Source organism: Podarcis vaucheri, assembly GCF_965113315.1.
Source record: "Podarcis vaucheri genome assembly, chromosome: 7".
NCBI classification, from domain to species: Eukaryota; Metazoa; Chordata; class Lepidosauria; order Squamata; family Lacertidae; genus Podarcis; species Podarcis vaucheri.
The window spans coordinates 55,312,728-55,339,624 of NC_138765.1; the positions used below are offsets into that span (position 1 = coordinate 55,312,728).

A 26,897-nucleotide genomic window follows, 5' to 3' on the forward strand; every position below is an offset into this window, starting at 1 on the left:
CCTCCGACTCTCCCATTGGCTCTCCCGAGCCCGAGCCGGGCCGCCATTGGATGAGACCGCAGGGCGGAGGCGTGGCCAGTGAGGAGTAAAAACGGGCCTTCCGCAAGGGAAGTTTTGGAAACTTTTCTCCAGCCCTCGATGGGGAGTTCGCCTGGCGCGGGGCTTCCCGGAGGCTCCCCTCGCGCTGTGCTCCAGAGTGGCGCGCGCGTCGCCGGCACAGGAACCGTTTATTTGGATTCCGACGGCTTGTTTTTGTTTACACGCGCTCCGCTTTCACCCGGGACAAACGGAGCCGGCGGGTCGCGAGCCTTTGCGGGCAGAGAGAGCGGAGCAAGCGAGAGCCCTGAGCGATAGGGCTTCATCCCTTTCTTCTTGCAAGATTATTGCTGTCATTCCCCTCCCTCCTTTGCGAAAATCTGCCTCTCCATCCATCCAGTTGGCCTGTCGTCGCGCTTTTTTGTTTTTGCTTTTTTGCTTTTGCTTCTCAGAAAGAAAGAAAACAAACAAACAAACTTGGTACGCCGGTGCACTGATTGCACTGCTCCTCTTTCCAAGAGCATCGTCGTCACTTTTCAACCATGCGGGAGGAGATCCCAGCGACAGATCGCCGCGCAAGAGCTTGAGAGTTTCGACCATTTTGCAAAGCAGCTTCGGAGAATGTTTTGGCTCTGAGGAGGAGGAGGAGGAGGCCTCGCTCAGCGGAGGAGATTGGAGGGGGCGGGCGGGGGGCAGCGATTTGGCCTCCCGAGAACAACGCGACTAGGCCATAGGGGGGCACATTTCCCCCTTCCTTCTTCGCCCTCCCTCTAGCAGATCTGACTTTGTTGTCGTTTTTGGAGGGAGGGGATTTTTTTTGAAAAAACCGACGCCATGCAGGCCCGCTACTCCGTCTCGGACCCCAACGCCCTGGGAGTGGTCCCTTATCTGAGCGAGCAGAACTATTACCGGACGGCTGGGACTTACGGCAGCATGGCGGGCTCCATGGGGGTCTACCCGGGGCACCCCGACCAGTACGCGGGCGGTATGGGGCGCTCGTACGGGCCTTACCACCCTCACCAGCCCACGGCGCCCAAAGACTTGGTGAAGCCGCCCTACAGCTACATCGCCCTGATCACCATGGCGATCCAGAACGCGCCGGATAAGAAGATCACCTTGAACGGCATCTACCAGTTCATCATGGACCGCTTCCCTTTCTACCGGGAAAACAAGCAGGGCTGGCAAAACTCCATTCGCCACAACCTCTCGCTCAACGAGTGCTTCGTGAAGGTGCCTCGCGACGACAAGAAGCCGGGCAAAGGGAGCTACTGGACCCTCGATCCGGATTCTTACAATATGTTCGAGAACGGCAGCTTCCTCCGACGCCGCCGGCGCTTCAAGAAGAAAGACGTCTCCAAGGAGAAGGACGACACGCTCCGGGAAAGGCACCTCAAGGAGCCCCTGAAGGCCGCCGACGTCTCCAAGGACACGCCGCAGTCCAACAACGCCGGCGGCAACGCCTCCTTGTCCGCCTCTGCCCCGCCGCCGCCTTCTTCCTCGGCCGCCCCGTCTGAGAAGAAGATCGTCATCAAGAGCGAGGCTTCCTCGCCGGACCTGCCCATCATCACCAAGGTAGAGACCCTCAGCCCAGAGAGCGGCAGCGCCCTGCAGGACAGCCCGCGGAGCGTGGCGTCCACGCCGTCGGTGTCCACCGAGAGCTCGCTGCCGGGTGATCCCCACCACCCGGGCGCCGGCACCAACGGGCTGTCGGGGTTCAGCGTGGAGAACATCATGACTCTACGGACTTCGCCGCCGGGCGAGCTCAGCCCCGTCAGCAGGACGGCCGGGATGGTGTCCTCCTTGCCCCTCGGGTACGCCCAGGCGCAAGCCCCGTCCATCTACAGCCAGGCCTGTAGCCAGGGGGGCTTGGGGGAATCCGGGGGCAGCTACCAATGCAGCATGCGCGCCATGAGCCTCTACACGGGCGAGAGGAACGCTCACCTGTGTGTGCCCACCACCTTGGAGGAAGCCGCCGCCTCCATCTCGGAGCAGCAGCAAAGCAACGGCGCCTCTTCTCCCCTCACCTCCATGAATCTGGCCTCGGGCGGGGGGCAGCAGCAGGAGGGGACCCTCACCCCCAGCCACCACCACCATCACCACCACCATCACCACCACGCTCTCCCTCACCACCAAGCCGGCAGCCAAGCCACGGCCGCCGCTGCCTCCTGGTACCTGAACCACACGTCGGAGATCAACCACCACCTGCCCAGCCACGCCTTCGGGGCGCAACAGCAGAACTTCTCCAACGTGCGGGAAATGTTCAACACTCACCGGCTGGGGCTAGAGACCTCGACAGCGCTGAGCGAGCAACAGGTGAGCACCAACTCCACCTGTCAGATCCCCTATAGAGCTGCGCCCTCCATATACCGCCACACCACCACCCCTTATTCCTATGACTGCACTAAGTATTGATTGAGCGACTCCTGGGAAACACAAACAAACAAACAAACAAACAAACAAACAAACAAGGGAGGGGGTTTAAGCCAACCCTTCAGATTGCATAGAAGGAAATTAGCGCTGTGCTTTGTTTTTAAACGACCTCTTATTCAAACGAAAGACTGGGGCGAAAAAGTGACCCGCCTCACAAAATAGAACTTTACGAACCCTAAAATCCCTGTTTGGGGTGCGCGCGTGTGCGTGCGGGGGGGTGTTCTTCAGTGCCTTCTTTCAATTCAAGTTAATTATACTTGGGGGAGTTGAGGAGGCATCTTTTTAACGAAAGTTAAATATATTAGTAAAGGACAGTGGCAAAACTTATTTTGTGAAAAGAAAAAAGGACGGTGATCTCGGACAATGTTAACTTATAGAGAATCACCATTTCCACAACGACCATTTATAGGAATTTTTTTTTGAAAGGGAAAGAAATAATTATAGATACAGCTATATAAAAGTATACGTTTTGGTGTTGGGGGTTTTGGGGGGGATTTTTTTTTTGGAGGGGAGTTTCTGTTTATTGCGTTGTAAATATGTGTGGAAATCAGGCTTAAGTGGAGAGCCATTATTAATATAATATTTAAAGTTGAGTTCACTGGATTATTCCTTTAAAAATTTCCCATGTTGCCCATCTTTTTCCATCTGTCAAATTAATGATCAGTACACGTCCTCCTGTTTTCTTCGGGTTTTGTGAACAAATACGCATCAAAAGTCCCTTTTCCCTTTTAAAAGTGAATTACAAAAAAATGAATAATTTATTGTTGTTTCCCCTTGATGAACTGTTGTGGATGGGAAGTATTGGAAAACACACACATTTGTTTAAAGAGTAAAGTATCTGATACTTTCAGTAGAAAAACAGAGAGATAGAAAACAACAAGTGTGTGATTTTTTAAAAAAATTGTAAAATAGATTTCCCACTCTGAACTGATCCTTTAAAAACCGACAAAATGCATTTAGGGGGAAAAACACATTCTCTTTGAATTCTCTGTCACGTTTGTTTTGTCTTATGTGGTCTTAATTGTTGTACTCATTCTTGGAAAAAAATAAATAAATCCGTGCTGTTTATTTCTCCTCAAAAAGTCTGCCGCATGTTTGTGTGAATTTCTGCAGTTTTCCTGCTTACAGCCCTCCTCCCCTTTCACTCTTCACCCTTCGAAAATATGATAAGAAAAACGAAGTGCAGGCCTGCAAGGCAGCTGAGGAGATGGGGGAAAAAATCGAGACCAGGGAGGTCTCTGAGAGGCGCGTCACTTGTGAATGGTCTTGACACGGGATCAGGACAAGAACGGCCCCAGGCAATGTAGGGTTAGCCTTCGAAGTTCAAAACCCGGTTTAAAGCTGCAATTCTAAATATGTTTCATGGAAAGTATCCCCAACGGATGCCTTGACTCTCACTTCCGAGTAAAATCGCCCTCCAGAGTTGCGCTAGGGTCACTTGTGGATAAGTGCGAAGCTGTCGGAACGAAAATCGCTGTCGCGCATAGGAGCAATCCTAACGCTCTTTACCTGGGAGTAAGCCCCAATAAATTTTATGGGACTTCCTTTTGAGTAGTTAAGATCGCGCCGTTGGAGAGCTTTAGTGTAGCTCCTAATGAGGAGGAATAATAACAATACTGTAATAATAATAATAATAATAATAATAATAATAATAATAATAATAATAATAATAGAATAAAAATCTCCTAGCAATCACGGGGGGCGGGGGGAGTTCCTGCCACAGATGTAGTAAATCGGAGTGAAACCCATTCCCCAACGAGAGGAATGGGAACATTCACTACCCCGATTCTTAAATCCACCGGCTTGCAGACAAAATAATATAGATTAAAAAAATATTAAAGCAGGCAATGTAACGCTTATTTTTTAAATGAAGCAGTTTAATTATGCTCTCCTACACCATTTTTCATTCTCTTTGTCCCCCCTCCCCACCTTATTTTCGGGTAGATTATTTTCTATTCATTTACCCCCCCCCCCTTTATTCCGGTTTGGGCTGGAAGACAAAAGAAGAAGAAAAGAGGCTGGTTTCCTAAGTTGGTTCCGAAATCTTGATGTCTATAAATAATAATAATAATAATAATAATAATAATAATAATAATAATAATAATAATAGCTTTTATATCTCGGCGCTTAGATAAACGAACATTGTCATTGCTTGTGTTTTAAATGTGTCACACACAGGAGAATGCCCAAGGGAGTTCACCTGGGTTTTGTTCTCCACATCCCCCTCCCCCCAAAAAGCTGCGCTACAACACTTTTCAAATTAACATCCCGATTCGAATTAATAGATTCGAAGTAGTGTCCCGATTGCGATGCGATTTATCTGCTGGCAAGCAGCTCTACCGATTTAATACCTGAGTCTGATTTCAAAGGAAAGGCTGATCGAATAGGATCCCCTAGACCGCTTACTGGGAAGCAAGTCTCACTAAACAAACTGGGATCTGCTCCCCCAAAATGGGATCAAGGACTGCAGTCGTGCAAGCGAATCCCTCTGCAGCCCCGTAGCTTCCGCCTCGAAGGGAGAATCCCACGAAGTTCCATAGGACGTCCAAGGAATTGCGTCCTTAACCAAAATCTCTATCAGCGCAATAGGAACTTCTTACAGGAGGTTAGATTGGTAAGCTTCGCCCTGGATTCCCCATTCCCTTATACCGCCTTCAGCACCACTGCTGTTTAATAATAATAATAATAATAATAATAATAATAATAATAATAATAATAATAGGCGTGGCCTGGATTTTTGTTGGGGGGGAGCAAGCCTTTTGTGTCGGGCGGGGCAGGCCTCTTGTTAGGGGGGGTGCAGAACCTCAGCTATGTATTTTTATTGATTTTCATTGATGGGGGGGGGACAGCTGCCCCTCCGTGCCCCTCCTTGGCTACGCCCATGATGATAATACATAAATAGGTAATGTGTTTCTGAGCATGGATAAAGCGCTACTCTTTCCCGCTAGCCTGCAAGCATTTTGCAACAACGGCGAAGTGTCTGTGTTTGTGAAGGATAGGCTGGTAGTGAAGAAAGGCAATATACATTTGAGTCGCGGTGGGTCTCCGCTTAGAAGGTACCGTAAATTGTTATTTCTTAACCTTCAGGATTAAGAATCTATTACAGCCCATAGCTATGGCCACATTTCAAATGGGGGGGGGGGGTTTAAAAAGATGTTTAGGGTGGGGTGCTAGATACTGGGATCTCTTGTTTTCTCTTCTCTTTCCTTTTTTAAAAATAAAAAAATCTGTTTTCTAATAAATGTTTTACCTAGTTATTAGTAACCCCCCCCTTCCACTCAAAATCCAATATTTGGATGAATTTACATTGATTTCAAGCCTTCTGTGGAAGAGAATAAAGGTGGACAGTTTGGGGCAGGTGGGGAAGAGCTGTAGCAAAAAATACATCTAAAGAATAAAAGTACTGTATGGGAGGGAGGGGCAGGGTGTACCCCAGGATTAGGAATGTGTGACCCTCTAGAAGTTGTTGAACTCCAACTCCCATCAGCCCCAGCCAGCGGACTAAAAAGGGAAGATGGGAACTATAGTAAAAACCAACCAACCCCTTCTGAAGGGCCAGTTTCTCCATCTCTAGTTATAAAGCCTCTTTTGGTGGGATATGGCAACCTCTCTGCTTCTGCCTGTAATAATGGGGACAATCTACTGGTCTACCCTGCAGGGCTGTGTTGAGGACGGCTGAAAGAAATGCATGGCAGAACTAGGCGTAGGGGAAGTCACTAGCTGATTTTTGATGGGCAGCCCAGTGCCTGCAGATTGCGAGGATTCTTGCGAAGAATCTTGTCTCAGCCAAGCTAGGCATCTCTTATACTCAACCAAGAGTGTATGTTTAGGATCACAAGAGTACAGATTAGCTGTGCCTTTTTAGAGTTTCAAGCATAAAAGGAGCTTCATAGGTGAGGTGTTGAGGAGCCTTTAGTGACTCAGTTATTTATGGACTGCAACTCCTATCATCCCTGACCATTGGCCACACTAGCTAGGGCTGATGGGAGCCACAGTCCAACACTCCTGATCTAGTGCCTGGTTTTCACAGTGGCTGCCCAGATGCCTCTGGAAAGCCCACAAGCAGGACCTGAAAGGAACAGACCTCCCCTGTGGTTTGCAACTGGTATTATACAGAGGGATACTTCCTTTATATGTGAAAGCTCCATTTCGCTATCATGATGGAAAGCTATTGGCAGAACCTCTCCTCTTCCATGAAGTTGGCCAATGCTGCTTTTAAAGCTGCCACCACATCTTGTGGCAGTGAATTCCATAGCACAGTCTGTTAAAGAGCATTTTCTTTTATGCATCCCGCATTGACATAATTAGATGACCCCAGATTTGTGCATTATAAGAGATAAAAACTGTGCCCTGTTTACTTCTGCCATGTTTATAACCATGTTCCATGTCCTCGTTTAGTTGTCACTCTTCTCAAACCCCAAACCATTTTGCCTTTCCTTCTTGGGAAAGCCCGAATCCCATTTGGTTGCCGTCTTCTGTGCTTTCCCCAGTTCTGTGACACATCCAGCTCAAGCAAAGAGAGTACTAAATAGTCACTCTTACTTTGAAAATACAACACACAGTAGTGGATCATAGAGTTTCTTTTAAACAACAAATCCAGACCCCTCAAGATTAAATGTAGACTGTCCCTGATATATGGGGAGCATTTAAGGGAAAGTGCTATATACCAATTGCCAAGTTATTAAAATCCCTGCATCTAGTCTTTCCATTTGCCTATCTATCCACCAGTAAGACAGAGTTACTACCTGCCTAAGCGTGTATACCCAGATATACTTTTGCTGAAGGAGAATTTCTCTCAAGTAAATGGCCACAGAATAGTGGGTCTCACAATTTTATTGAGACGGTAAACTTAAATTGGTTCAGAGAGGAGCTCAGTTTGTTAGGGAGGAGGGAATTTACAATAATCAAAGATGTACATTTAGGACACACTTGTAAATATTTTCAGGGTATTTATTTTGGCCCAGGTATTGTAATTAGAGAATTGTTAAAAATCAAACATGGCATTTCTTTTAATAAACATGAATGTTTCAGTTTATTAAATTGTTGTCTTATTTTCAAAATATTTTAGAGAGGTTTTGTGTATATGCCCATTTGTTTAAATTGAAGAACTTGGAAACAGTCAATTAAAATTCTGCATCTGGTCGGCATTCCCTACTTTATTATAGGATCCAAAATGTTTACTATCTAGTCATACAGCAATCTAGTTGTAGCTCCTATTTTGGGGATAATTAGCACATTTATTTCTCATGGAGCCCTTTAGGATCATAGCAAAAGAAAGAGAGAATACTCTATCAGCTACCTACTGATATTCCTGATACCAGGACTTTGGGTGCAAGTCACATCCCCAAATTATAAAGAATTGTAATAATTGCAATAGTCTGCTCACAGCTTTCTCTCTGGAGGGTCCCCCTCTCAGTCTTCTTTTCAGGAACTCCTGAAAAAGCAGAACTTTTTTATTTTTAAAAATACTGTTATACAACCATCCCTGCCTCAAATGACTGCTACAATTAAAGAATGAATAGTTCCTGGATTGCAAAGTCCCACTGATTGCAGCAGCAATGGGACTCAACTTCTTGATTTCATCCTACCCTCTTCTATGTGTTTACTTCTGCCCTGCTCAATTTCATGTTTTAAACATTGGGTTATGGAGGTTCTGGGTTTAAAGCCAACATTAGCCTAAGAATTTTGCTCTTGTTGTTCAGCTGGAAACTTTGGCTGATTTCCCACGCTTGATGTGGGCCAGTGGCAATGGTGGTGGAGGAAGGAGGCCCACCCTTCAATTTAAATTTAAAAAGTGAGATGATTAGTTACGATTATTATTAACCACTGAGCAGACCTAGCTTCAGTCAGGGATGGGGAAACCTGTGGCACTCCAGATGTTGATGGACTACAACTCCCATCAGCCCCAGATAGCATACTCAATGGTTAGGGATGGGGGAACTGCAGTCAAGAAACAGGAAGGACCACAGATTCCCCATTCTTGGTGTGTGGTAGGACAGTCCCAGCCCATCCCCCCCATCCTTGTCTGTTATGCTGCTTGCAGCCCCCGCTCTGCAGGAGGTGAAATAAAGCCGATGGTACCTCTAAGCATGTGCAGACTGCTTCCCTCAAGTATTAGATAGCTGTTATTCAGAGGAAATTCTCTGAGGCAAATCCATGTATTTAAGGCAAGCTCTACAATCCATCACTCCCCAAAGTCTTGTACCTTGAAGACTGAAATTTAAAATAAGTGTTTGTGTACACAAACCCTCTTTGTCAGATGCATGAAGTGAAATCTTAGTTGGTAGATATATAAAGGATAGAATTGTCAGGTGGGAGTTGAATGCCAATGAGATGTGAAAATTACAGTGTGAGTCAATAAGAAGGGAAATAAATAGCCCTGGAATATTGCTTGAAGTCAGACAATTCTTTCTAGAGGAATTGTTGAATCCATTAGGGCTGATTTTCCTCTACCAAAGGAAGGACCTGATAATGGTTGATTTTACAATAGAGCATCCAAGGGGTGACTTGGTGATCCCTGGACTTGACTGGATTTTTTTATACTCCTAGCAAAGGAGGATTTTATAGCTTTCTCACAAATGGGGCATTCAGCAGTACAACACTTCGGGTAATCATGGGACATACTATGTTGCACATGCAACTGCGTCAAAATCACTTGATTTTTCAATCCTTGGTGATTCACATTTGCATGTGTGAACAGACTCTGTCCAGAAAGGTGATATTGGAGGTGACATGAACGTTTGATCTGTTATATGTGATTGGTGACGCTGGCTCAATTATATGCAATTTGATGCTGGTAATGGCTGGCTTTTTGTGCTGACGACTGTAATATATTTTACCACCTTATATACCTTTTCAAATTACCTTTCTTTCCCCTTAAACATACTTTTATCCTCTTCCCAACACCATCTTTGTTTCTTTGAAAAATGCAGAACTGTTATTGCTGAAATCTTATTTGAGGCAGTGGCACTGGATGTGTTCCCGCACCAGGTTTCTAAAAGTATAAAAAGTTCAGGATATTAATTTTTTTTTGGGGGGGGGACACACTCCCAGTGGACATTCAAATTCATTTCTAATGAAAGAAGGCCTACTTTTGTTTTACTGTTGCTGATACCTAGATTTAAGTTTTAACTAGAATCAATTCAACTAAAAATGCAATGGTTTGGTGTTTTGGTTCAGTCTTAATTACTCTATTGCTTGGAGGTAAATCCCAGTGATTTCAATGCAATATGCTTCCTATGATGGATGCTTAAGATTACAGCCTCCTTTTATCCCTGCCTACAAGAGATTTCATCCATATAAGCCTAAACTGCTGAAGTCTTTTTCCTTCCTTCTTTTTTTAAAACAGTCCTCCAGTTCTTCTCTCTCTGCCTCCGAGTGACAAAAGCTTTCACCATTTACTTCCAGTTATTATTATTTTTTTCTCCTTGAAGGAGACAACTAAATTTAGATTTCAGTGACAGGAAAGCCAAATAATAATTTTAAATGTAAACCCCAAGTTTTAAAAGGGAACAAGTTTTAAAATCTAAAACCAGGTTTTAAAAGGAAACACGGCCCCCATGCCTGAGGAAATGTTGGATATGTTCCGTGTCAACCTTAATTTTTCCTTAAAAGTGAGTCACTGGCTGTAGTATTATTGGACCAAGCCGGATTGCTGTAGCTGCATTTGGGTTGTATTTTGTTTCAGAAAGGAAGAAAATAAATCCTGGGAAACTTGGGGGTGAGCAGGCAAAGACAATAAAACCACCCAAACTGCTCTATCAACAGTATGCATATATCATAGCTACCGTAGTTCAGTAGTTATTAATGATGGGATTCATTATTGTTGTTTAAATTTGTATACTGCCTTTCATCCTAAAATCACAGGGCGGCTCACAACATAAAAATACAACATAAGAACACAAAATACATAAAACAAAAACAAACCAATAACCACCCTTCCTACATTTTTTTAAAAAAAAAATTAAAGAAGAGGCACAGTTGCTACTGTGATAGCTAAATGAAACCTCCGCTTTCAGAAGAAACATACATTTGAATATCAGATTCTGTGCACAATCAGTGGGATGTTGAACTGGCTGCTGGTGGAAACAAATTGCATTAACTCCTTAGCCTTCAATGGACGGGTTGGGAGTCCAGACCCACTGCCAGGTTGTGGCCTGATGTAAGATGGGTCGCAACAGCAATATAACCACCATAGAAATATATAGGAAAGAATTAAGCAACAGTGTGAAAAAGCTGAAGACTTCTGCTTTAACTAGATGGGACCTGGGGTTAGATCCAGCAGAATTCAGATTGTAAAGGAATAGGCCCTTCCCTTTCACTCAACCTACCCCATAATCATCCTCTAAATAAATAGCTGGAATTGTGAGTGTGCAGGAAGTAGCCTGTCACCAGGGGGTAGGGGGAGTACAATAATAGGATGGAGCTGATTCTTCTACAAAGCTTACTATGGCTGTGTCCATTTCACAGATGGTCAAGCTCCTGCTTTCAGTTAGGCTCTGACTGCTAACAAAGGAAAGTTTACAACATCTGGAGCTTTTTTTGTTTAGACAAAAGGGAAGTAAGGAGACCTGCTAGTGATGAATAAATTTATGCATGGTTTGTATTAAGAGCTCTTCCCCTACTCTCTCTCCCCAATATAATACTAGAACGTGGGGCCATGCAGTGAATCTGAATATTCAGGACAGGCAAAAGGTGGTGTTTCTGCATACAGAACATAGTTAAGACTATGGAATTTGCTATAGCAAGATGCAGGGCTGGATGGTTAGACAGATTCGTGGAGGAGAAGGCTGTACCTGATGGTTATGTTCTGTCTCCAGTGTCAGAGGCAGTATATACCACTGGGAATTGCAAGTGGGGAAAGTGCTGTTGCACTTGCCCAGGTCCTCCTCAAGAGCTTCCAATAAGCACCAGGTTGGCCACTGTGAGAGGAGGATTCTGGGCTGGATGGACCTTTGAGCTGATCCAACAGGGCTCTTCTGATTCTCCTATGATGCTACCTGACATCTCTGCAGACCAAGCAGTTTTTTTTCCAAAACCTGACCAGGGTCTGCCTACTTAAGAAGACAGGATGTGGGTCCTGCCCTCCTTACACTGGCGGAATGGCTGTAGGGAGACGAAGCCTTCCTTGAAGAACAATGGCTTGTTTGTTACTCCGGGGTCTATAAGACTCTGCCTCTCTGCCTCCTGCATGGACTTTGAGTTTATTTTGGCCTCGCGGAGCCTGTGCAAGGGAATATCGAGAAATCCAAATGCCAAACTCACTTAGAACTTTAGACACGAGGAGCAGGGGGCGTAAGAAGTGTCTATCCCTCCCCCCCGCCACCCCATCCCAATTTAATCTGGCAAAGTATGTCCTGACAAACAATGGGAGCTTTTTTGTATCATGTGTCTCTTTCCAGTGCTGTCAGCCAAAGCAACAAACAACAGCGCTTCCTCCCTGTTACATGACAGAAGAGAGTTTTAACTGATTCTTTTAGAAATTCACCTGCTGTGAATTAAAGGAAGGGATACAGCCAATGGGGGTTCCTTGATTGCTCACTTTTGGAAACATACGGGTCACCTGCTACAGGGCATTGCTGGGTCCTTTTTGCAAGCCAGTTTAAGAGCACAAGAAGCTGTCTTAGAGTCAGATTCTTGGACTGTAGCCTGATCAGTACTGCCTACACAGACTGGTAGCAGCTCTCCAGGGTTTCAGACAGTGAATCTCTCTCAGTCGTATATTGAGATGCTGGGAATTGAACCAGGGAACTTTTGAACTCTGGTCAAACCTTGCCCCTCAGCATAATTGCCTGGCTGAAAAGCCGAGCCTATGGTGGACTGGAGCTCAGAGACAGAAAACTTGCTTGTGGTGCAGAAGGTCCCAGCTTCAGTTCCCAGCATCTCTGGTTAAAAAGGATCAGATTATAATTATTTGAAAATATGCTGGGAGTACAAAATGCAGAATGAAGCATATTACCATGTCGTATGCACAAAAGTACTGGAAGATTATAATTAGAAGAATAACAAAAACATGGAAACGTGAAGTTCCCTTAGATCCAGTGCTGACATTGCTAAACAAAACACCCACCGTAAAGAGACAACAAAAGAAACATACATCCTGTCTGTTAACTAACTTCTGAAAAGCATCTTCAGTAGCTGCCTAAATAACAAGACTCTGGACACTTGTCTAATTTCAGCTGGGAGCTTATTCCAGAGGGCTGGAGCTGTAACACCAAAAGCCCAGTTTCTAGTACAAACCAAGTGCACCTCTGGTACATGCAGTGTATATGCAGTGGAGTGCAGTCTCTTAGGTAACCAGATCCCAAGTTCTTTAAGGCTTTAAATGCTAAAAGCAGTTCAGGCCAGGCTGATCTTTCCTTGCTGGTGTTCTTCCTGAATAGCAATCAGTGGTCCTTTGGCTGATGGATGCAACCACAGTGTTGTCTCCTCCTTGCTTTTGCAAGTGACATTTGGAGGAGAATCTTCTTTCTGGCAAGGAAGCTCCTTGGATGGGTTCAGACTGAATGCACATTTAATCAATAGATAAATGGACTAAAAATCATAAGATTTAACATTGGTTTAACCAGGTTGTAGTTCCAGTTAGGGTAGTTGGTGCTATTCGTATTCAGTGCTTTATTCAGCAATCTATTAACACAATTACTGTTGTTATTACTACTGATAATAAACATGACTATTTACACAGCATTGTAGCCAGAAAAAAATGCCTTTTGACAGTTTTCCTTCACAACCACCATGTGAGAAGCTTCACTAGTGCTTGCATTTTTACAAACTGTAGAAAACCGAGGTTGGGGGCATATGCCTTGCCTCAGTTTATGAGATTTGCACCCAGGTCCTGCAAATCCAGTGCTTGTTACCACAGCTGCAACAATTATTTAATGGCAGCTTCTTCAGTTGCTACAACCACAGAAACATTTATAGAGTAGTTCAGAATATTTCAAAGCAAGGCTGAGCAGAAAGGATTTTCTGGTCGATTCCAATAATTTGCAATAGATCACCAAGCGTTTCCGTTTCTTAATTGTCTAGGGATAGCAGCACTGAGAGGATGTTTCCTACCTAAATAAGGTTGCTGAAATGAAGAAAGCAGCAATTTTGGGTGTGAAAGGCCATGCACTCAACTCAGTCCTGATAAACAAATTCCTCAGAAGGACCCTCCCTTAAAAAAACCAAATCTAAATATATGTCTTTTGCACATGGTTCCCGTGTGCAGATATTGGATTTTTAGTAACAAAGCAGCCCCAAAGCATATAAGATAAACTTGATGTCTGCCCACCCCCTGCTCTAAAGTTCTTCACATGCATGTAAAGGTAAAGGTAAAGGGACCCCTGACCATTTAGGTCCAGTCATGACCGACTCTGGGGTTGCGGCGCTCATCTAACTTTATTGGCCAAGGGAGCCGGCGTACAGCTTCTGGGTCATGTGGCCAGCATGACTAAGCCACTTCTGACGCAACCAGAGCAGCGCACGGAAATGCCATTTACCTTCCCACTGGAGCGGTACCTATTCATCTACTTGCACATTTGGGTGTGCTTTCGAACTGCTAGGTTGGCAGGAGCAGGCATTGAGCAACAGGAGCTCACCCATCACGGGGATTCGAACCACCAACCTTCTGATTGGCAAGTCCTATGTTACTATTCACCCCCATATTGAAGATGTGGGAGAGGACTGAGGCTGTGAGAAGGTGGTTTGCCTATTTTGTGGCTAAGGCAGCCCTTAAACCAGGGATTTTATAGCTCAGGTTTCTGTGCCACCGAGCTATATCAGCTCTCTCACACCACCAGTGTGGTGTAGCAGTTAAGGATGCCCATTGAGGGAGGTTCAGCTGAGCTCCACACTTAGCCATGAAAGCCACTGGGCAAGATTGGACCAGTTACTTCCTCTTCTCTCTCCCTCCCTCTTTTTCTTTCACCTACCTCACAGGCTTGGTGTGAGGAGAAAAATGTCAGCTGCCTCGAGTTCCTTGAAGGGAAAGGTGCCAAATACATATGTACTAATTTCATGTTAATTTTATGATGATTAAAAGCCACATTAAAAAGATGATGGGCAAGATCATTTTTAGAGCATTTTTTGAAGGCTCAAAATGCCATACTATTTTATTCTGCCCGTACACTCCAGGTTCTTGCTATTTATTTGTTTCATTTTTATACCCCCCACTTTCTCTCATGGGAGTTCAGAGTGATGTAATGACATCAAAACACAATCTACACATCATTTCTGAAAACACACTATTCAACACTAAATCGAAGTCCAGTCGTACCTTGGTTCTCAAATGCCTTGTGACTCAAAAATTTTGGCTCGCGAATGCCGCAAACCCAGAAGTAAGTGTTCTGGTGTGCGAACTTTTTTGGGCAGCCAAATGTCCGACGTGGCTTCTGTAGCTTCTGATTGAGTGCAGGAAGCTCCTGCAGCCAATCTGAAGTAGTGCCTTGGTTTCCGAAAGTTTTCAGAAGTCAAACAGACTTCTGGAATGGATTCTGTTTGAGAACCAAGGTACGACTGTAATGTCAAGACTGCAATATACTGGGGGTGAGCTGGGGGGCGGGCTAGTAGTCCTCCAGATTTTGCTGGATTCCAATTGCTATCAGGCCCCGGCAGTATCAGAGGTGCGAACTTAAGAGCGGTGGACTCGTAATCTGGTGAACTGGGTTCGATTCCCCACTCTTCCACATGCAGCTGCTGGGTGACTTTGGGCTAGTCACACTTCTCTGAAGTCTCTCAGCCTCACTCACCTCACAGAGTGTTTGTTGTGGGGGAGGAAGGGAAAGGAGAATGTTAGCTGCTTTGAGACTCCTTAAAGGTAAAGGTAAAGGTACCCCTGCCCGAACGGGCCAGTCTTGACAGACTGTGGGGTTTGTGCGCCCATCTCACATTTATTGGCCGGGGGCCAGCGCTGTCCGGGGACACTTCCGGGTCACGTGGCCAGTGTGACATCGCTGCTCTTGGCGAGCCAGAGCCGCACACGGAACGCCGTTTACCTTCCCGCTGGTAAGCGGTCCCTATTTATCTACTTGCACCCGGGGGTGCTTTCGAACTGCTAGGTGGGCAGGTGCTGGGACCGAACAGCGGGAGCGCACCCCGCCGCGGGGATTCGAACCGCCGACCTTTCGATCGGCAAGCCCTAGGCGTTGAGGCTTTAGCCCACAGCGCCACCCGTGTCCCTTCGTTGAGACTCCTTAGGGTAGTGATAAAGTGGGATATTAAATCCAAACTCCTCCTCCCCCTCTTCTTCTTCTTCTCCCCACCCCACACAATCCATCACATGATGCAGTGCACTCACACCATTTGAGTGGCAATGCCCAGCAACTTTGGGGGGGCATGGCCCCCTCAAATATTTTAGGGGGGGGGGCGAGGCCTTCATTCCCTATAAATTGACTCCTATGGCCAGTAGTGAGGGATGATGGGACTTGTAGTTCAGCAAAACATCTGGAGGGCAAAAGGTTAGCAACTCATGCCACAAACATTTGTGTTTCAAAAGCCCGCAAGAAAAACATGTCTTTAGCCCCCAAATAAATGTGAACAATGTAGGAAGCAGGTGCACTTCCCCAGGAGGCAGTTCCAGAAACGGTGCCACCATGGAGAAGGACCTGTCCCAAGCCATACTCACTGGCTGTGCTGTGAAGAGGACTTTGCTGCAGATCTCAAAGCACTGGCAGGCAGGAATTGGGGGAGGTGAACCTGCAAGTACTTGGTCCCTGTGCCATTTAGGGCTTTGTACAGGAGCACTACAATCTTGAATTATTGCTGATTATGATATGATAGTAATATATTAATTGATTTTAACTGATTTCATAAGAATCCTATACCACTTGATTTTTTAGTAAAAAAACCTCTCAAGGCAATCTGCTTTTTTTTAATTAACAGGAAAAACAGTTGAAAACAACTATTTAAAACATTTTTAAAAATTAAAATCAATTACAAGTTAAGAACAGATGAAAATATACACAAACTTTCTACATATCTGGGCAGGCTTGCCTAAATGGAGATGTTTTTAGCAGGCACCGAAAAGAGTGCAGTAAAGGCATCTGCATGATATCAATAGGCAGGGAGTTCCATAGTGTGGGTGGTGCCAAACTAGTACTAATATTAATTCAGTTAGATTAAACTGGCCCCCTCTAGCATGTGAGGGGGCCAGTTTAATTAAATCGTATCATTTGACATTTGAATAACTGGCATTAATAATTGTATTAATTGGGCACAATCGGTATTGTCATAATGAGACTGCTATTGGAATGATATTGGAAAATCAATCAAAAATATATTAAATAAAAGTAATAATTAAATTAATACAGTTAATGAGAAGCACAGTGTTTCTCGAACTATTGCTAGCTGGAAATAAAAGGTATTGGAGCAATGAAATTCATTATACACTTCTTTGTAATTAAGACTACCTATCTGTGCACCCCCACTATAGAATTATCCTCCTCTCTGGGAGAAACTGAATGGAAAGTGGTAAGGCTGTACTCCTGGCAGAGGACAGCAGGCTGGTCTAGGGGAAGTTTCTTTGGGCTCTCCAGGGGTGGCAACTTGAATAAACTATTGGGGGGGGGGCCCAGGTAAGCCCCGCCCCACATAATAGATCACATGACATGGTACAAACACAATTTGAATGGCAATGCCCATCAACTTAGGGGGTGACTGATTTTCTCAAATAATTTTTTTTTGGGGGGGCGAAGACCCCTCAGTGACTTGGCTGCTATGGGGCTCTCCAAAACATTTCCATTCCTTAAGTGAAGCGGAAGGGCAGTAGTTCAGTGGTAGAGCATCTGCTTTGCATGCAGAATTTTTGGGGTTCAGTCTCCCGCTGCTTGAATCCTAATAGTGCGGCTCTCTGTATAGGCAAGTGAGCTAGATGGACCAGTGCTTTGACTCAGTAAAACTTTAATGTCCAACTCCATCCAACTCACAACCCCCCTCCCAGGTATCAGCCAGAGGGCAGGGGCAAAACTAGGCTTTATTTCACCCGGGTCAAAGATTCAGCTTGGCATCCCTCCACTCACATCTGCGGGCATACCCCCACAGACCGGGAGCCTCAGTGACAAGCATTGGGACGCCCCTGGAGGCCCGCAGGAAAAAACCCGGCTAGCTTCACCCCCGTAGCTATTTCCCATATCGTCGTCTACCCGTGGGCGTAGCCAAGGGGGGGGCAGCCGCCCCCCTAGATCCACAAATATTATTGTAAAGTATTCAAAGTACTCAATTATCTAAGGTTCTGTCCCCCCCCCAGCAGAAGCCTCCCCCCCCATTTATGGGGTATTACCCCTGATTTCCCAAGAAAAGCTCACAACTTTGGCTGGCTACGCCCATGTGTCTACCTGATCCTTTCTTAACTGGTTCCAGTTGCAGATAGGTAGCCGTGTTGGTCTGCCGTAGTCAAAATAAAAAAATTCCTTCCAGTAGCACCTTAAAGACCAACTAAGTTAGTTCTTGGTATGAGCTTTCGTGTGTATCTGAAGAAGTGTGCATGCACACGAAAGCTCATACCAAGAACTAACTTAGTTGGTCTTTAAGGTGCTACTGGAAGGATTTTTTTTATTCTTTCTTAACTGGATATACCAGCGATTTAACCTGGGAACTTTTGCGTGCAAAGCAAGTGACTGACTGTCGAGCGACGACCTTTTCCTATTTCTCTGCCCTCTGATCATTTCCAAGGAATGAAGCCGGCTTCAGTGGAAGCTTTGGAAACTCTTTGTGCTCCTAAGTGCGGTGGCTGCTACTAATGCTCAAAGGGAAAGCTCTTTGCATATGCTCAGAAACCATTTACCCACGCCTTTCTTCTTATTGTGTTTTTTTTTATAAATGTAAGTTCCCTCTCTCTCCAGCCACGAGGCGTTCTAGTCAATTTCATTCATTTTCGGCAATGGAGAAGAGACATTAAATTAGCCAATCACAAGCTCGGGGGCCTTTGATTGGTAGCCTGAGCGTCTCTAGTGTGTTACCGTATTTCTCCTCATTCTAGGAAACTGCCGCATTTTTTTTTTCCTTTTTAAGAGTCCCATCCACCCCACCCTTACAAACGTGGCCAGCGTCAGTTATCTCTGGAGTCGCGTGCAAACCTGCTCCTAAATCCGACTACCCTGCGCTCTAAAGGAGTATTATTTATTATGGTCCTTTTTTAATCCTCCCACTACCCTTTTGTCGCAGAGAGAGCGCCGATATTCCAGCCGTCTTTCCCACGAAAGGGTTAGGCAGAGAAAAAAAAGAGAGAGAGATGATAACTTCCTTGGGGACTTCATTTCGGTTTCCCCGCGATTTGAGCTCCGGAGCCTGCTGAGGAGCCAGAACCAACCGGGACTTTGATCCGCTTTCACTTTTATGATCCGAATTGATGTTCAGTGGGGAGCGGGCGGGGATACTTCGAACGACTGGCTCCTGAGTCAAGATTCTATTTTCAACAACCTCGCCCCACGCCCTGGCTGCCCATTGTACTTACACAGCAGATGCTCTCCGGTCCTCAATCATGGAAACCCCACCGAAATCATTGAGTGGACTTAATTGCTTAATATGTTCAGGAGTAGGGATCTGGTGGCTTCAGGAAGACTGAAGAGGAGGCAACCGCACCCATTCGATCCACTCTTTCTCTCCTGGTTTTTAATTTTGGCATTCTTTCCTCAAAAAGTAGCCCCATTTATTTTAACAGAATTTATTTCCGGGTAAGTGTTCTTGGCACTGCGGGTGGAATGTTTTTCTTCTCCCTTTTTTCTTCCATGAATTTGGATCTTAAAACCACGTGTTTCCCCTCTGCACGTTCAAGCTCTGCAATGGGCATGTTACATTATGGATGTATGTTTACCTGTGTTCTTAATAGGTATTATTTATTTCATACCCATCTAGTAGTCATTCTGTTTTTATTTATCCTTCAAATATTTAATAAAGCACAAGGGGTTTTGACTTGCAATCAGCTTTTGATGTTCACAGCTTTGGCCCGGCTTTCAAAGCAGCCCTCTCAAGCTTAAAACTATTTCAGTAATGATGCAAGTAAATGGATTAGCAAATATAAGAGCTTTGCATCATACATAAATCATAATGAATACTCAAATACTAAATGTGCTGCTGCTCTCTCTCTCTCTGTGTAAACACATACATACAAGTTGCAATTCTATGCACAGATCTTTGGGAGTAAATCCCATTGATAGCACATCAGATGGGGAGTAAAACCCATTGAAATTAATGAGTTTTCTTCTAAGTAAATGTGCATAGGACAGGGCTGATAAACATATAATTAAGTACCTGCACACAGTCTCAAGTGTGTGTGTTTGTGTATCTCATGAACACACACTTTCTGTTTCTCAAATGATAGGAAAACTAAATACATTTATATACTTTGTCAAAAAACTACAGGGTGGTTTACAAATAGAATACAAATGTCAATACATTATGTAACATAAAACATAACATAACACAACACAGCAAAACATAACATAACATAACATAACATAACATAACATAACAATAACATCTACACAAGATAAAAATCAAAACAGTTATGTAGATACAATTATAATAATGGGGAATGCATAATAAAATGCAGATTCTTGTAACAGCAGCAGCAGCATAAAAAATAAAAGAGGGGAAAATCAGCAGCAAAGTATCTAAAACGCAAAAACTGTGAACTGATACAGAATCTCCTCCCTGTCCAAAGCTAGCTCTTAATCCTGGCCTCCAAAGAAAACGACAGGCCCAGCCAGCTCTCATCTGTGACCTTTTCTTTCCTCTACCTTTGCCCTTCCCTTTTTGGTTTGCCCCCATAAATATTTCTGCAAATGCTGGAGTTCTTCCAAGCTTTCTGATACTTCCTTTATATGGATGGTGCCATTTGGGCGTATAAAGTTCTGCACTTTGATATTTTTTTACACACACACATTGAATTTACTTATTGCATTTATATCACACCTTTTCCTCCAAGGATCTCAAGGTGGCATACATGGTCCTTCCCCTTCTCAACCAGTCCCCAAAACAACCCTGTTGAGAGGCTGAGAGGCACAGTGATGGATCAATGTTATGTCACCCTGTGAGCTCCTTGGCTGAGTGTGGATTTGAACCCTGGTCCGGCCTAGACCAACACTCCATCTATATCGTAGCTAGCAGTCATTGATAGAGCTCTCTTCTCCAAATTTATCCACTTCCAATTGAAAGCCATCTAAAGTAGTGACCATCCACACATTGTGGAGCAACCAGAATTTTGTTGGACCAGTAGACTAAGTCTACAAGGAACCAACTCATAAGAAGTCCAAGCTTGTTGGAGCAGGCAAGTGGCCCATCTAGTCAAGCATCCTGTTCTTACAGTGGCCAAGCAAATGTTTATAGGATGCCCACAAACAGGATCTGAGAGCAAGAGCATTCTCTGCACTTGGGATTCCTAGCAACTGGTATTCAGAAGCACACTGCCTCCCACACTGGAGGTAGACATCCATGATTTCTAGCACTGAGAAGGAAAAACAAAATCTTTCCACATTCATTTTCTCCACACTATTCACCTCAGCTATAGCTTCCCACCCTCACCCCACCCCACGCAGAACTCAGGCTGAAAAATACCCCCCACATCCACCCTGATATAAAATGCAGTACAATTCTGGGAGATTTATTTTCAGTAATAAATCCCTAGCATAGTACTTGCCTTTTCATAGTTGCCACATGCTGCTCTTATATATGGAGGTTCCATTTTGATATCATGGCTAAGTCACTGATACACCCCCCCCCCCGCAAACCACCTAGATTTGCTTAACCCCACTTGTAGTGATTTATGTATAAGAACATATGAACATGTCTTGATTCAAGGCAAAGCGTGAAGACCTCTGCCCAACACTGAAGTGCTGCCCCTCTTCTCTGAAAATATCTTCAACCAGTCTCCTTTCCCCCATCTCAGATTATGTGATTTAGCTGTGTGATTTTGCCCGTGCACTCTCAATCAAGCCAATTTCCAAAGTGATAGGAACTAGTAACTTGATTTTTTTTGGAAAACGGAAACAGATGGTTCACAGGGTGATAAATTTTCCCCTTATCTGAGTTGCAGGAAAGGGGGGTGGAGCTTGTGGGACAGAAAAGGGGAGGGCATAAGGAAGCAAAGTTTGTGTGCATGTGCGTGCGTGTGGGGGATCCTCTATTTTCCCATACTTACTCTGCCCCCACGCATTCCTTTTTTTCTGAATTGCAACCACCTTCGATGCAACCCATGACGCCAGTAAATAAAAATAGAGATAAATATCAAGCCCACTGAACGTTTACACAAAACCCAAGCATCCCAAATGCCTAATGTAAGCACCAAGCAGCTGTGTGCACTTCTAAAGTTGTTATAAATCCCTTTCTTTGTTATAAACAGGAAAGTACATAATATAAAGCAACAGGCCTGAGCACACGGAGACTCAGGCTCCCCTGGGACTTTGCCAAGTATTCCCCTCTTCATGACGTTTTGGGGATTGCCATTTCAGTGTGACCTCAAAACAGAGGTCATAAAATCATACCCATAATATAATAACCTAAGCCAAACCCAGTGGGGTCTTGGGGGTAGGGAAATACAAAATTGATTGGTGATGGTGGTGGGAGATCAGGCCCTCAAATTGGGGGCTAGTCACCTCCGGAGTATGGCTTCCTAACACATCCTTTTCTTTATAGAACCTGAAGCACACTTAGCACACTGAAAGGCTGTGTTCCTGAGCTTGTACATGTTCTGATTGGTTATATTGTTCTTTTCCAGAGCACCCATGTAAATTGGCCTGCTTTCCTTCTTCAAAGCAAATAAAGGATATTGAAAGGATACTTTTTAGATGATGTGTGTTTTTAACAAGTTGTCTGAAAGATTTATAATTGTGCATTCAAACAGAAACCCATGTTTATGGATTTGCTCCAGCACTGATGTTCTTTGCCCACAAACAAAATGGTACTGGTTCTTTCTAGGTTTGCTTTTGTGGTGGTGGGGTGTGGCAGGGACTTGGACATGGCAAGGGTTCCACCCCAAATGGCCCCAACTCCTCCTAATCACTTTGGTTTGAACTTGCTTGCCCACTGTCCAGTGGTGGTTGGTGCTGGACGTTGGGACTGATAGGGCAGAGGGTGGGGAGGTCCATAGTAGGCAGAGTCAGAGCCAATGAGAGGGGAAGCTAATTCTTTCTAGTCCCCCCACCACCTTCTTCTCTCTGCTGAGTTCTGCATGGGCAATGCAGGGACTGAGGAATGTTGTTTATGTTGTACCTTTGTACTGTTTTATTGTTGTTAGCCGCCCTGAGCCCGGCTTCGGCTGGGGAGGGCGGGATATAAATAAAATTTATTATTATTATTATTATTATTATAAGCTGACAGCCAGTGCTGGTTGCTTGAAGGCAGACAGGTGACACCTGGTGGAAGTTGGTGGAGCAGTGTCCCATTGACTGTAATAGTCCATTCTCCACTGCCTCTGTCTCTGGGTCTAATGCACATCACTACCTCAGAGGGAGAGGGCAAGGCTGCTGAAGGCTGCTGTTCCATGCTGCTGTCACTACTCACACATCAGGAAAGGATAGGTCAACAACAGCAAACAGTAGACAGCTCTGGGAATTGGCAGTGCCCTCCCCACTCTGTTGGAGTGGGGGTTTCATCAGCAGGCTGCCAATGCTTACCCAAGCCAGCCCTGCCACATGCATAAAATCCTGTTCTTCTCATGATCTTTGAGCCACCTTCCCATGCTGCTTCATGTGAAGGTTCAAATGCATTGCAGGCTCACTTCTCAAGACAAATCAGGAGAGACTATCTGAAGAAGTGTGCATGCACATGAAAGCTCATACCAATAACAAACTTAGTTGGTCTCTAAGGTACTACTGGAAGGATTTTTTGTTTTGTTTTGTTTCTCTATTGTCAGTTTGTGGTGGTTGGTCACCAGACCACATGGACAACAGGGAGTGTTGCAGAACCAACACACAGAACTGTGGCCTTCCAGATATTGTTGGACTTCAACTCCCATCAGCCTCAGACAGCAAGGCGAATGGAGGATGGGAGCCATAGGAGCCAACTCCTAGGGGCTGTGGGGGCTTTAGCCCCCACAATAAAATATTTGAGAGGGCAGGCCCCCACAAAGTCGATGCACATTCCCATTCAAATGGTGTGTGTGCATTGTGTCATGTGATCCATTAAGGGGGAGCTTACCCCCCCAATATTTTATGATGGGAGCCATGGAGGATAGGAGTCCAGCAACATCTGGAGGGCCGCAGGTTCCCCATCTGTGAGCTACCAGAATGAACATTTTGTTTAAAACAAGTTTATTTTCATGCTTTTATTTCCTACATTTGCAATGTTTACAGCTGACACAATCCAGATGCCAGCCTGTTTTCACACTAGGAAGTAAAAGAAGAAGAAGAAACCCTAGAAAATAAGGCAGAAGTGTTGTGGTGCCTTTCTCTCTTGTGTTCTTTGCAACACGTGTGAATGCTGCCAGTGCAAGGTTGAGCGTGGGAGAGAAATTGCACACTCACAAGCGCCATACACCACACAGGTTTTACATTGGTACTGACAGGCTGATTTAAGGAAAAGCAGACACAAGAGGCAGCCTGGTTTTTCTTTTTCACAAGGCTTCAATTGGCTTAGTTTTAAATCAGCTCCGGATGTCAATGTAACCTATTGGCTGAGATGCAACACACACATGAGATTGTTCTGCTGAGTTCTCTCCAGGGGTGGATGGACCTGCCAAGAGGCAGCTGGTCTGGGGGGTGGAATCATGAAAGGACAGCAAATGGTCAAGTTCTTTACTTTCTCCAGTCCCCATGTTGGGTTTCTGCCACAGGCACCAAAACGTTCAACACCATCACATGTCATCTCTTGTATTAACTGCAGTTGCACATGGGATAAGTTGTGGGAGAGGGGCTTAGGCATCAGAGATGGCTGGTGTCTGTTGGAACTGGTGGGACAGAAGGCAAAGAGACCAGCAGAAGGTGGAGCCAGAGCCAATCACAGGTGCAGCCAACTAATTTTAGTTTTGCCATCATCGCTGCTGCTCTCTATAAGGGACAACACTGAGAGTAAGTAGGAAGCTGACAGCCTAGACTGGTTGTAAAGAAGCAGGAAGTGAGGGTGTAGCTAAGGGCAGACCAAGATTGGTGGGGCAGTGCCCCATGTGCCCTAATGAACCAGCCTCCATTGTCAAGCATCTTTCTTGGGGTCACTTATAGCAGGAGAAAGAATATGGCATGGTAGAGGCTTTGGTCCTTCGTGCACATACTCATTCTCTTCTTCCCTAATAAATTTTGGGAAGTTTTTCCAAGCACTCTCAGACCTGGGAGAATTAATTGGTATACAATCTGATTGATATACAGGGCAAGCATAAATGAGCCCCGAGGCTGCAATACAATGCACAGTTATTGGGGAGTAAGCTGCTCTGAATTCAGTGGAATCCCTCCCCCAATAAATACGCGTAGGGCTGGGTTTTAGAGGGAGGGAGGCACATGAAACAACATTTAAAGAATTACATGGTGTGTGGAAAGAGGGCCATAGAATCATTTTTCTCCCTTTCTTATTTCACAAGATTTATATACTGCTTGATTGCAGTAAAACCTAAAAGCAGTTTACAAAAAGAGTAACTCCAGAACTGGGATTGTTCAGTGGCAATGACTACAGGACAAAAGAAAGTCCTTCTTCACAAACCAGGCAGAATTAAGCTATGAAATTCATTCAGAAGATGTGCTGCTGCTGGCTACTAGCATAGATTCTTCAAAGGGACATCTCATCAGACCAGTTATTGGATTGGAAGAAATCCATATACCAAGGACTCATAATAAATTGACGCGGGGGGAGGGGGTTGCTTTTATACCCTGCTTGTGGGTTTCTTCTCAAAAACGCATCTGGCAACCCACTGCTGAAACAGAAAGCTGTTCTGGCCTGATCCAGATGGGCTGGAGTGGGCAACCAGTGGTTCTCCAGATATTGATGGATGCCAGTTCTCACAATCTTTGACCATGCTGGCTGAAAATGAAAGGCACTGGGAGTCCAGAGAGATAAGAAGATAATAAGAGCCCTGTTGAATCAGTTGCCAGGCCCATCCAGTCCAGCAAGCTGCTCCAACAGTGACAGCAGATGTCTCTGGAAAGCCCAGATGTGGCATACAAGTACAATGGGTTTCTTCTGCTCCTGATCTGCAGAACCTGATGCTCAGAGGTACACGAGATGCAACATGACTAGTAGCCATTGATTGCTTCTCCCATGCATTTGTCTCTCTCTTAAAGTGCCCTGGAGCTTCCCACCATTATCTTGGAGTCCCCAATTCCACAACTATTTCTTTCCTGAAATCTCCCAACATCTGGAGGGCCACAGCACACATAGCCCTGTCCTTGTAGTAGGGTAGGGATGGGGAATCTGTGGCCCTCCAGATGCTGCTGATTACAATTCCCATTATCTCTAACTGTTGGCCATGCTGGCTGGGGCTGATGGGAGTTGGAGTTCCAACAACATCTGAAGGGCCACAGATAGGAGTTTAGTATAGGGATAGAGAAAGCGACCTTCTACTGAGTCAGTCCATTGGTCCACCAAGTCCAGTATTGTCTACACTGAGCTCCCTGAAGATGCTGGGGCCTGAACCTGGGACCTTCTGCATGCAGACCAGATGCTCTCCCACTGAAATATAGCAAGAAGGTACAGGAAGCTACCTTATACAGAGTCAAATTGTTGGTCCATCTAGCCCAGTATTGTCTACACTGACTGGCAGCGGTTCTCCTGCAATTCTGGCAGGGGAAATCCCAGCCCTACCTGGGGACGCCGCAGATTGGGCCTGGGACCTTCTGCACGCAGAGCACATGCTTTGCCACTGAGCCACGGCCCTTCCCCATCCCCGGAATGGAAAGAGAGCCAGAAAGCCAGGATAACGAGCTCCCCGCTGGCTCCCCGTCTTTTCCCTTCTAAGCTGCAGCAGCGAATAAGATCTCTTGCTTTTGTGTGTGCTTCCAAGGGTTGGGGTGGGTGGGAGGAAGGAGCGGGGTGGGGTGGGGGTGGGTGGACGTGAGATTTCAAACATCAGATCAGTGCGTTTATATATTGGGTGCCCGGAAATTTTTCCAAATAAACACAGCTTGATTCGTCTTGGGTGGGCAGACTTATCAACAGACTAATGCTATAAACAAATGAAGGGAGCGCGGGGGAGACCCATTGGCTGGTACGGCCGAGCCACGTGGAACGGCTGCAGTCGCCGCGCAGAGTTCTAATTAATGTGGGTGGGCCGAGGGCGCACAAACGGCTGTTTATCGGAGACAATTTATTTTCCAGCGCTAAGTCAACATATAATCGCAAACTTACAACAATTATTTCACATTTCCTCCCGCCCCCCTTCTTCTTCTCCTTTCTCTCTCTCCCCCATCCACCCCCCTTGGGGGAAAAAAAGCGCTATGAAGCAGCGACAGGAGGGGAAGAGCCCAAAGCGAGGCGAGCAGGGACGGGCGCCACCACGATCCTTGCAGCGCAGGCAGATCTGGGGGAGTCCTAGA

The 26,897-nt window shown here is 45.4% G+C and overlaps 1 protein-coding gene across 3 annotated transcripts; it reads left to right on the plus strand.

The window, feature by feature from the left end:
• Positions 1-114: 114 nt before the first annotated feature.
• On the plus strand, positions 115-26,896 carry FOXC2 (forkhead box C2; the record flags this gene model as incomplete). Of its 3 annotated transcripts, none has more annotated exons than XM_082232933.1 (2): positions 115-2,349; positions 26,795-26,896. In XM_082232933.1, the coding sequence occupies exons 1-2, from the start codon at positions 871-873 to the stop codon at positions 26,894-26,896; spliced, it is 1,581 nt and encodes a 526-aa protein (XP_082089059.1). In that variant the 5' UTR covers positions 115-870. The 3 variants fall into 3 exon arrangements, with proteins under 3 accessions (XP_082089059.1, XP_082089061.1, XP_082089060.1); XM_082232935.1 differs by lacking the exon at positions 26,795-26,896 and adding an exon at positions 18,609-19,514; XM_082232934.1 differs by lacking the exon at positions 26,795-26,896 and adding an exon at positions 5,415-5,553.
• Position 26,897: the final 1 nt, after the last annotated feature.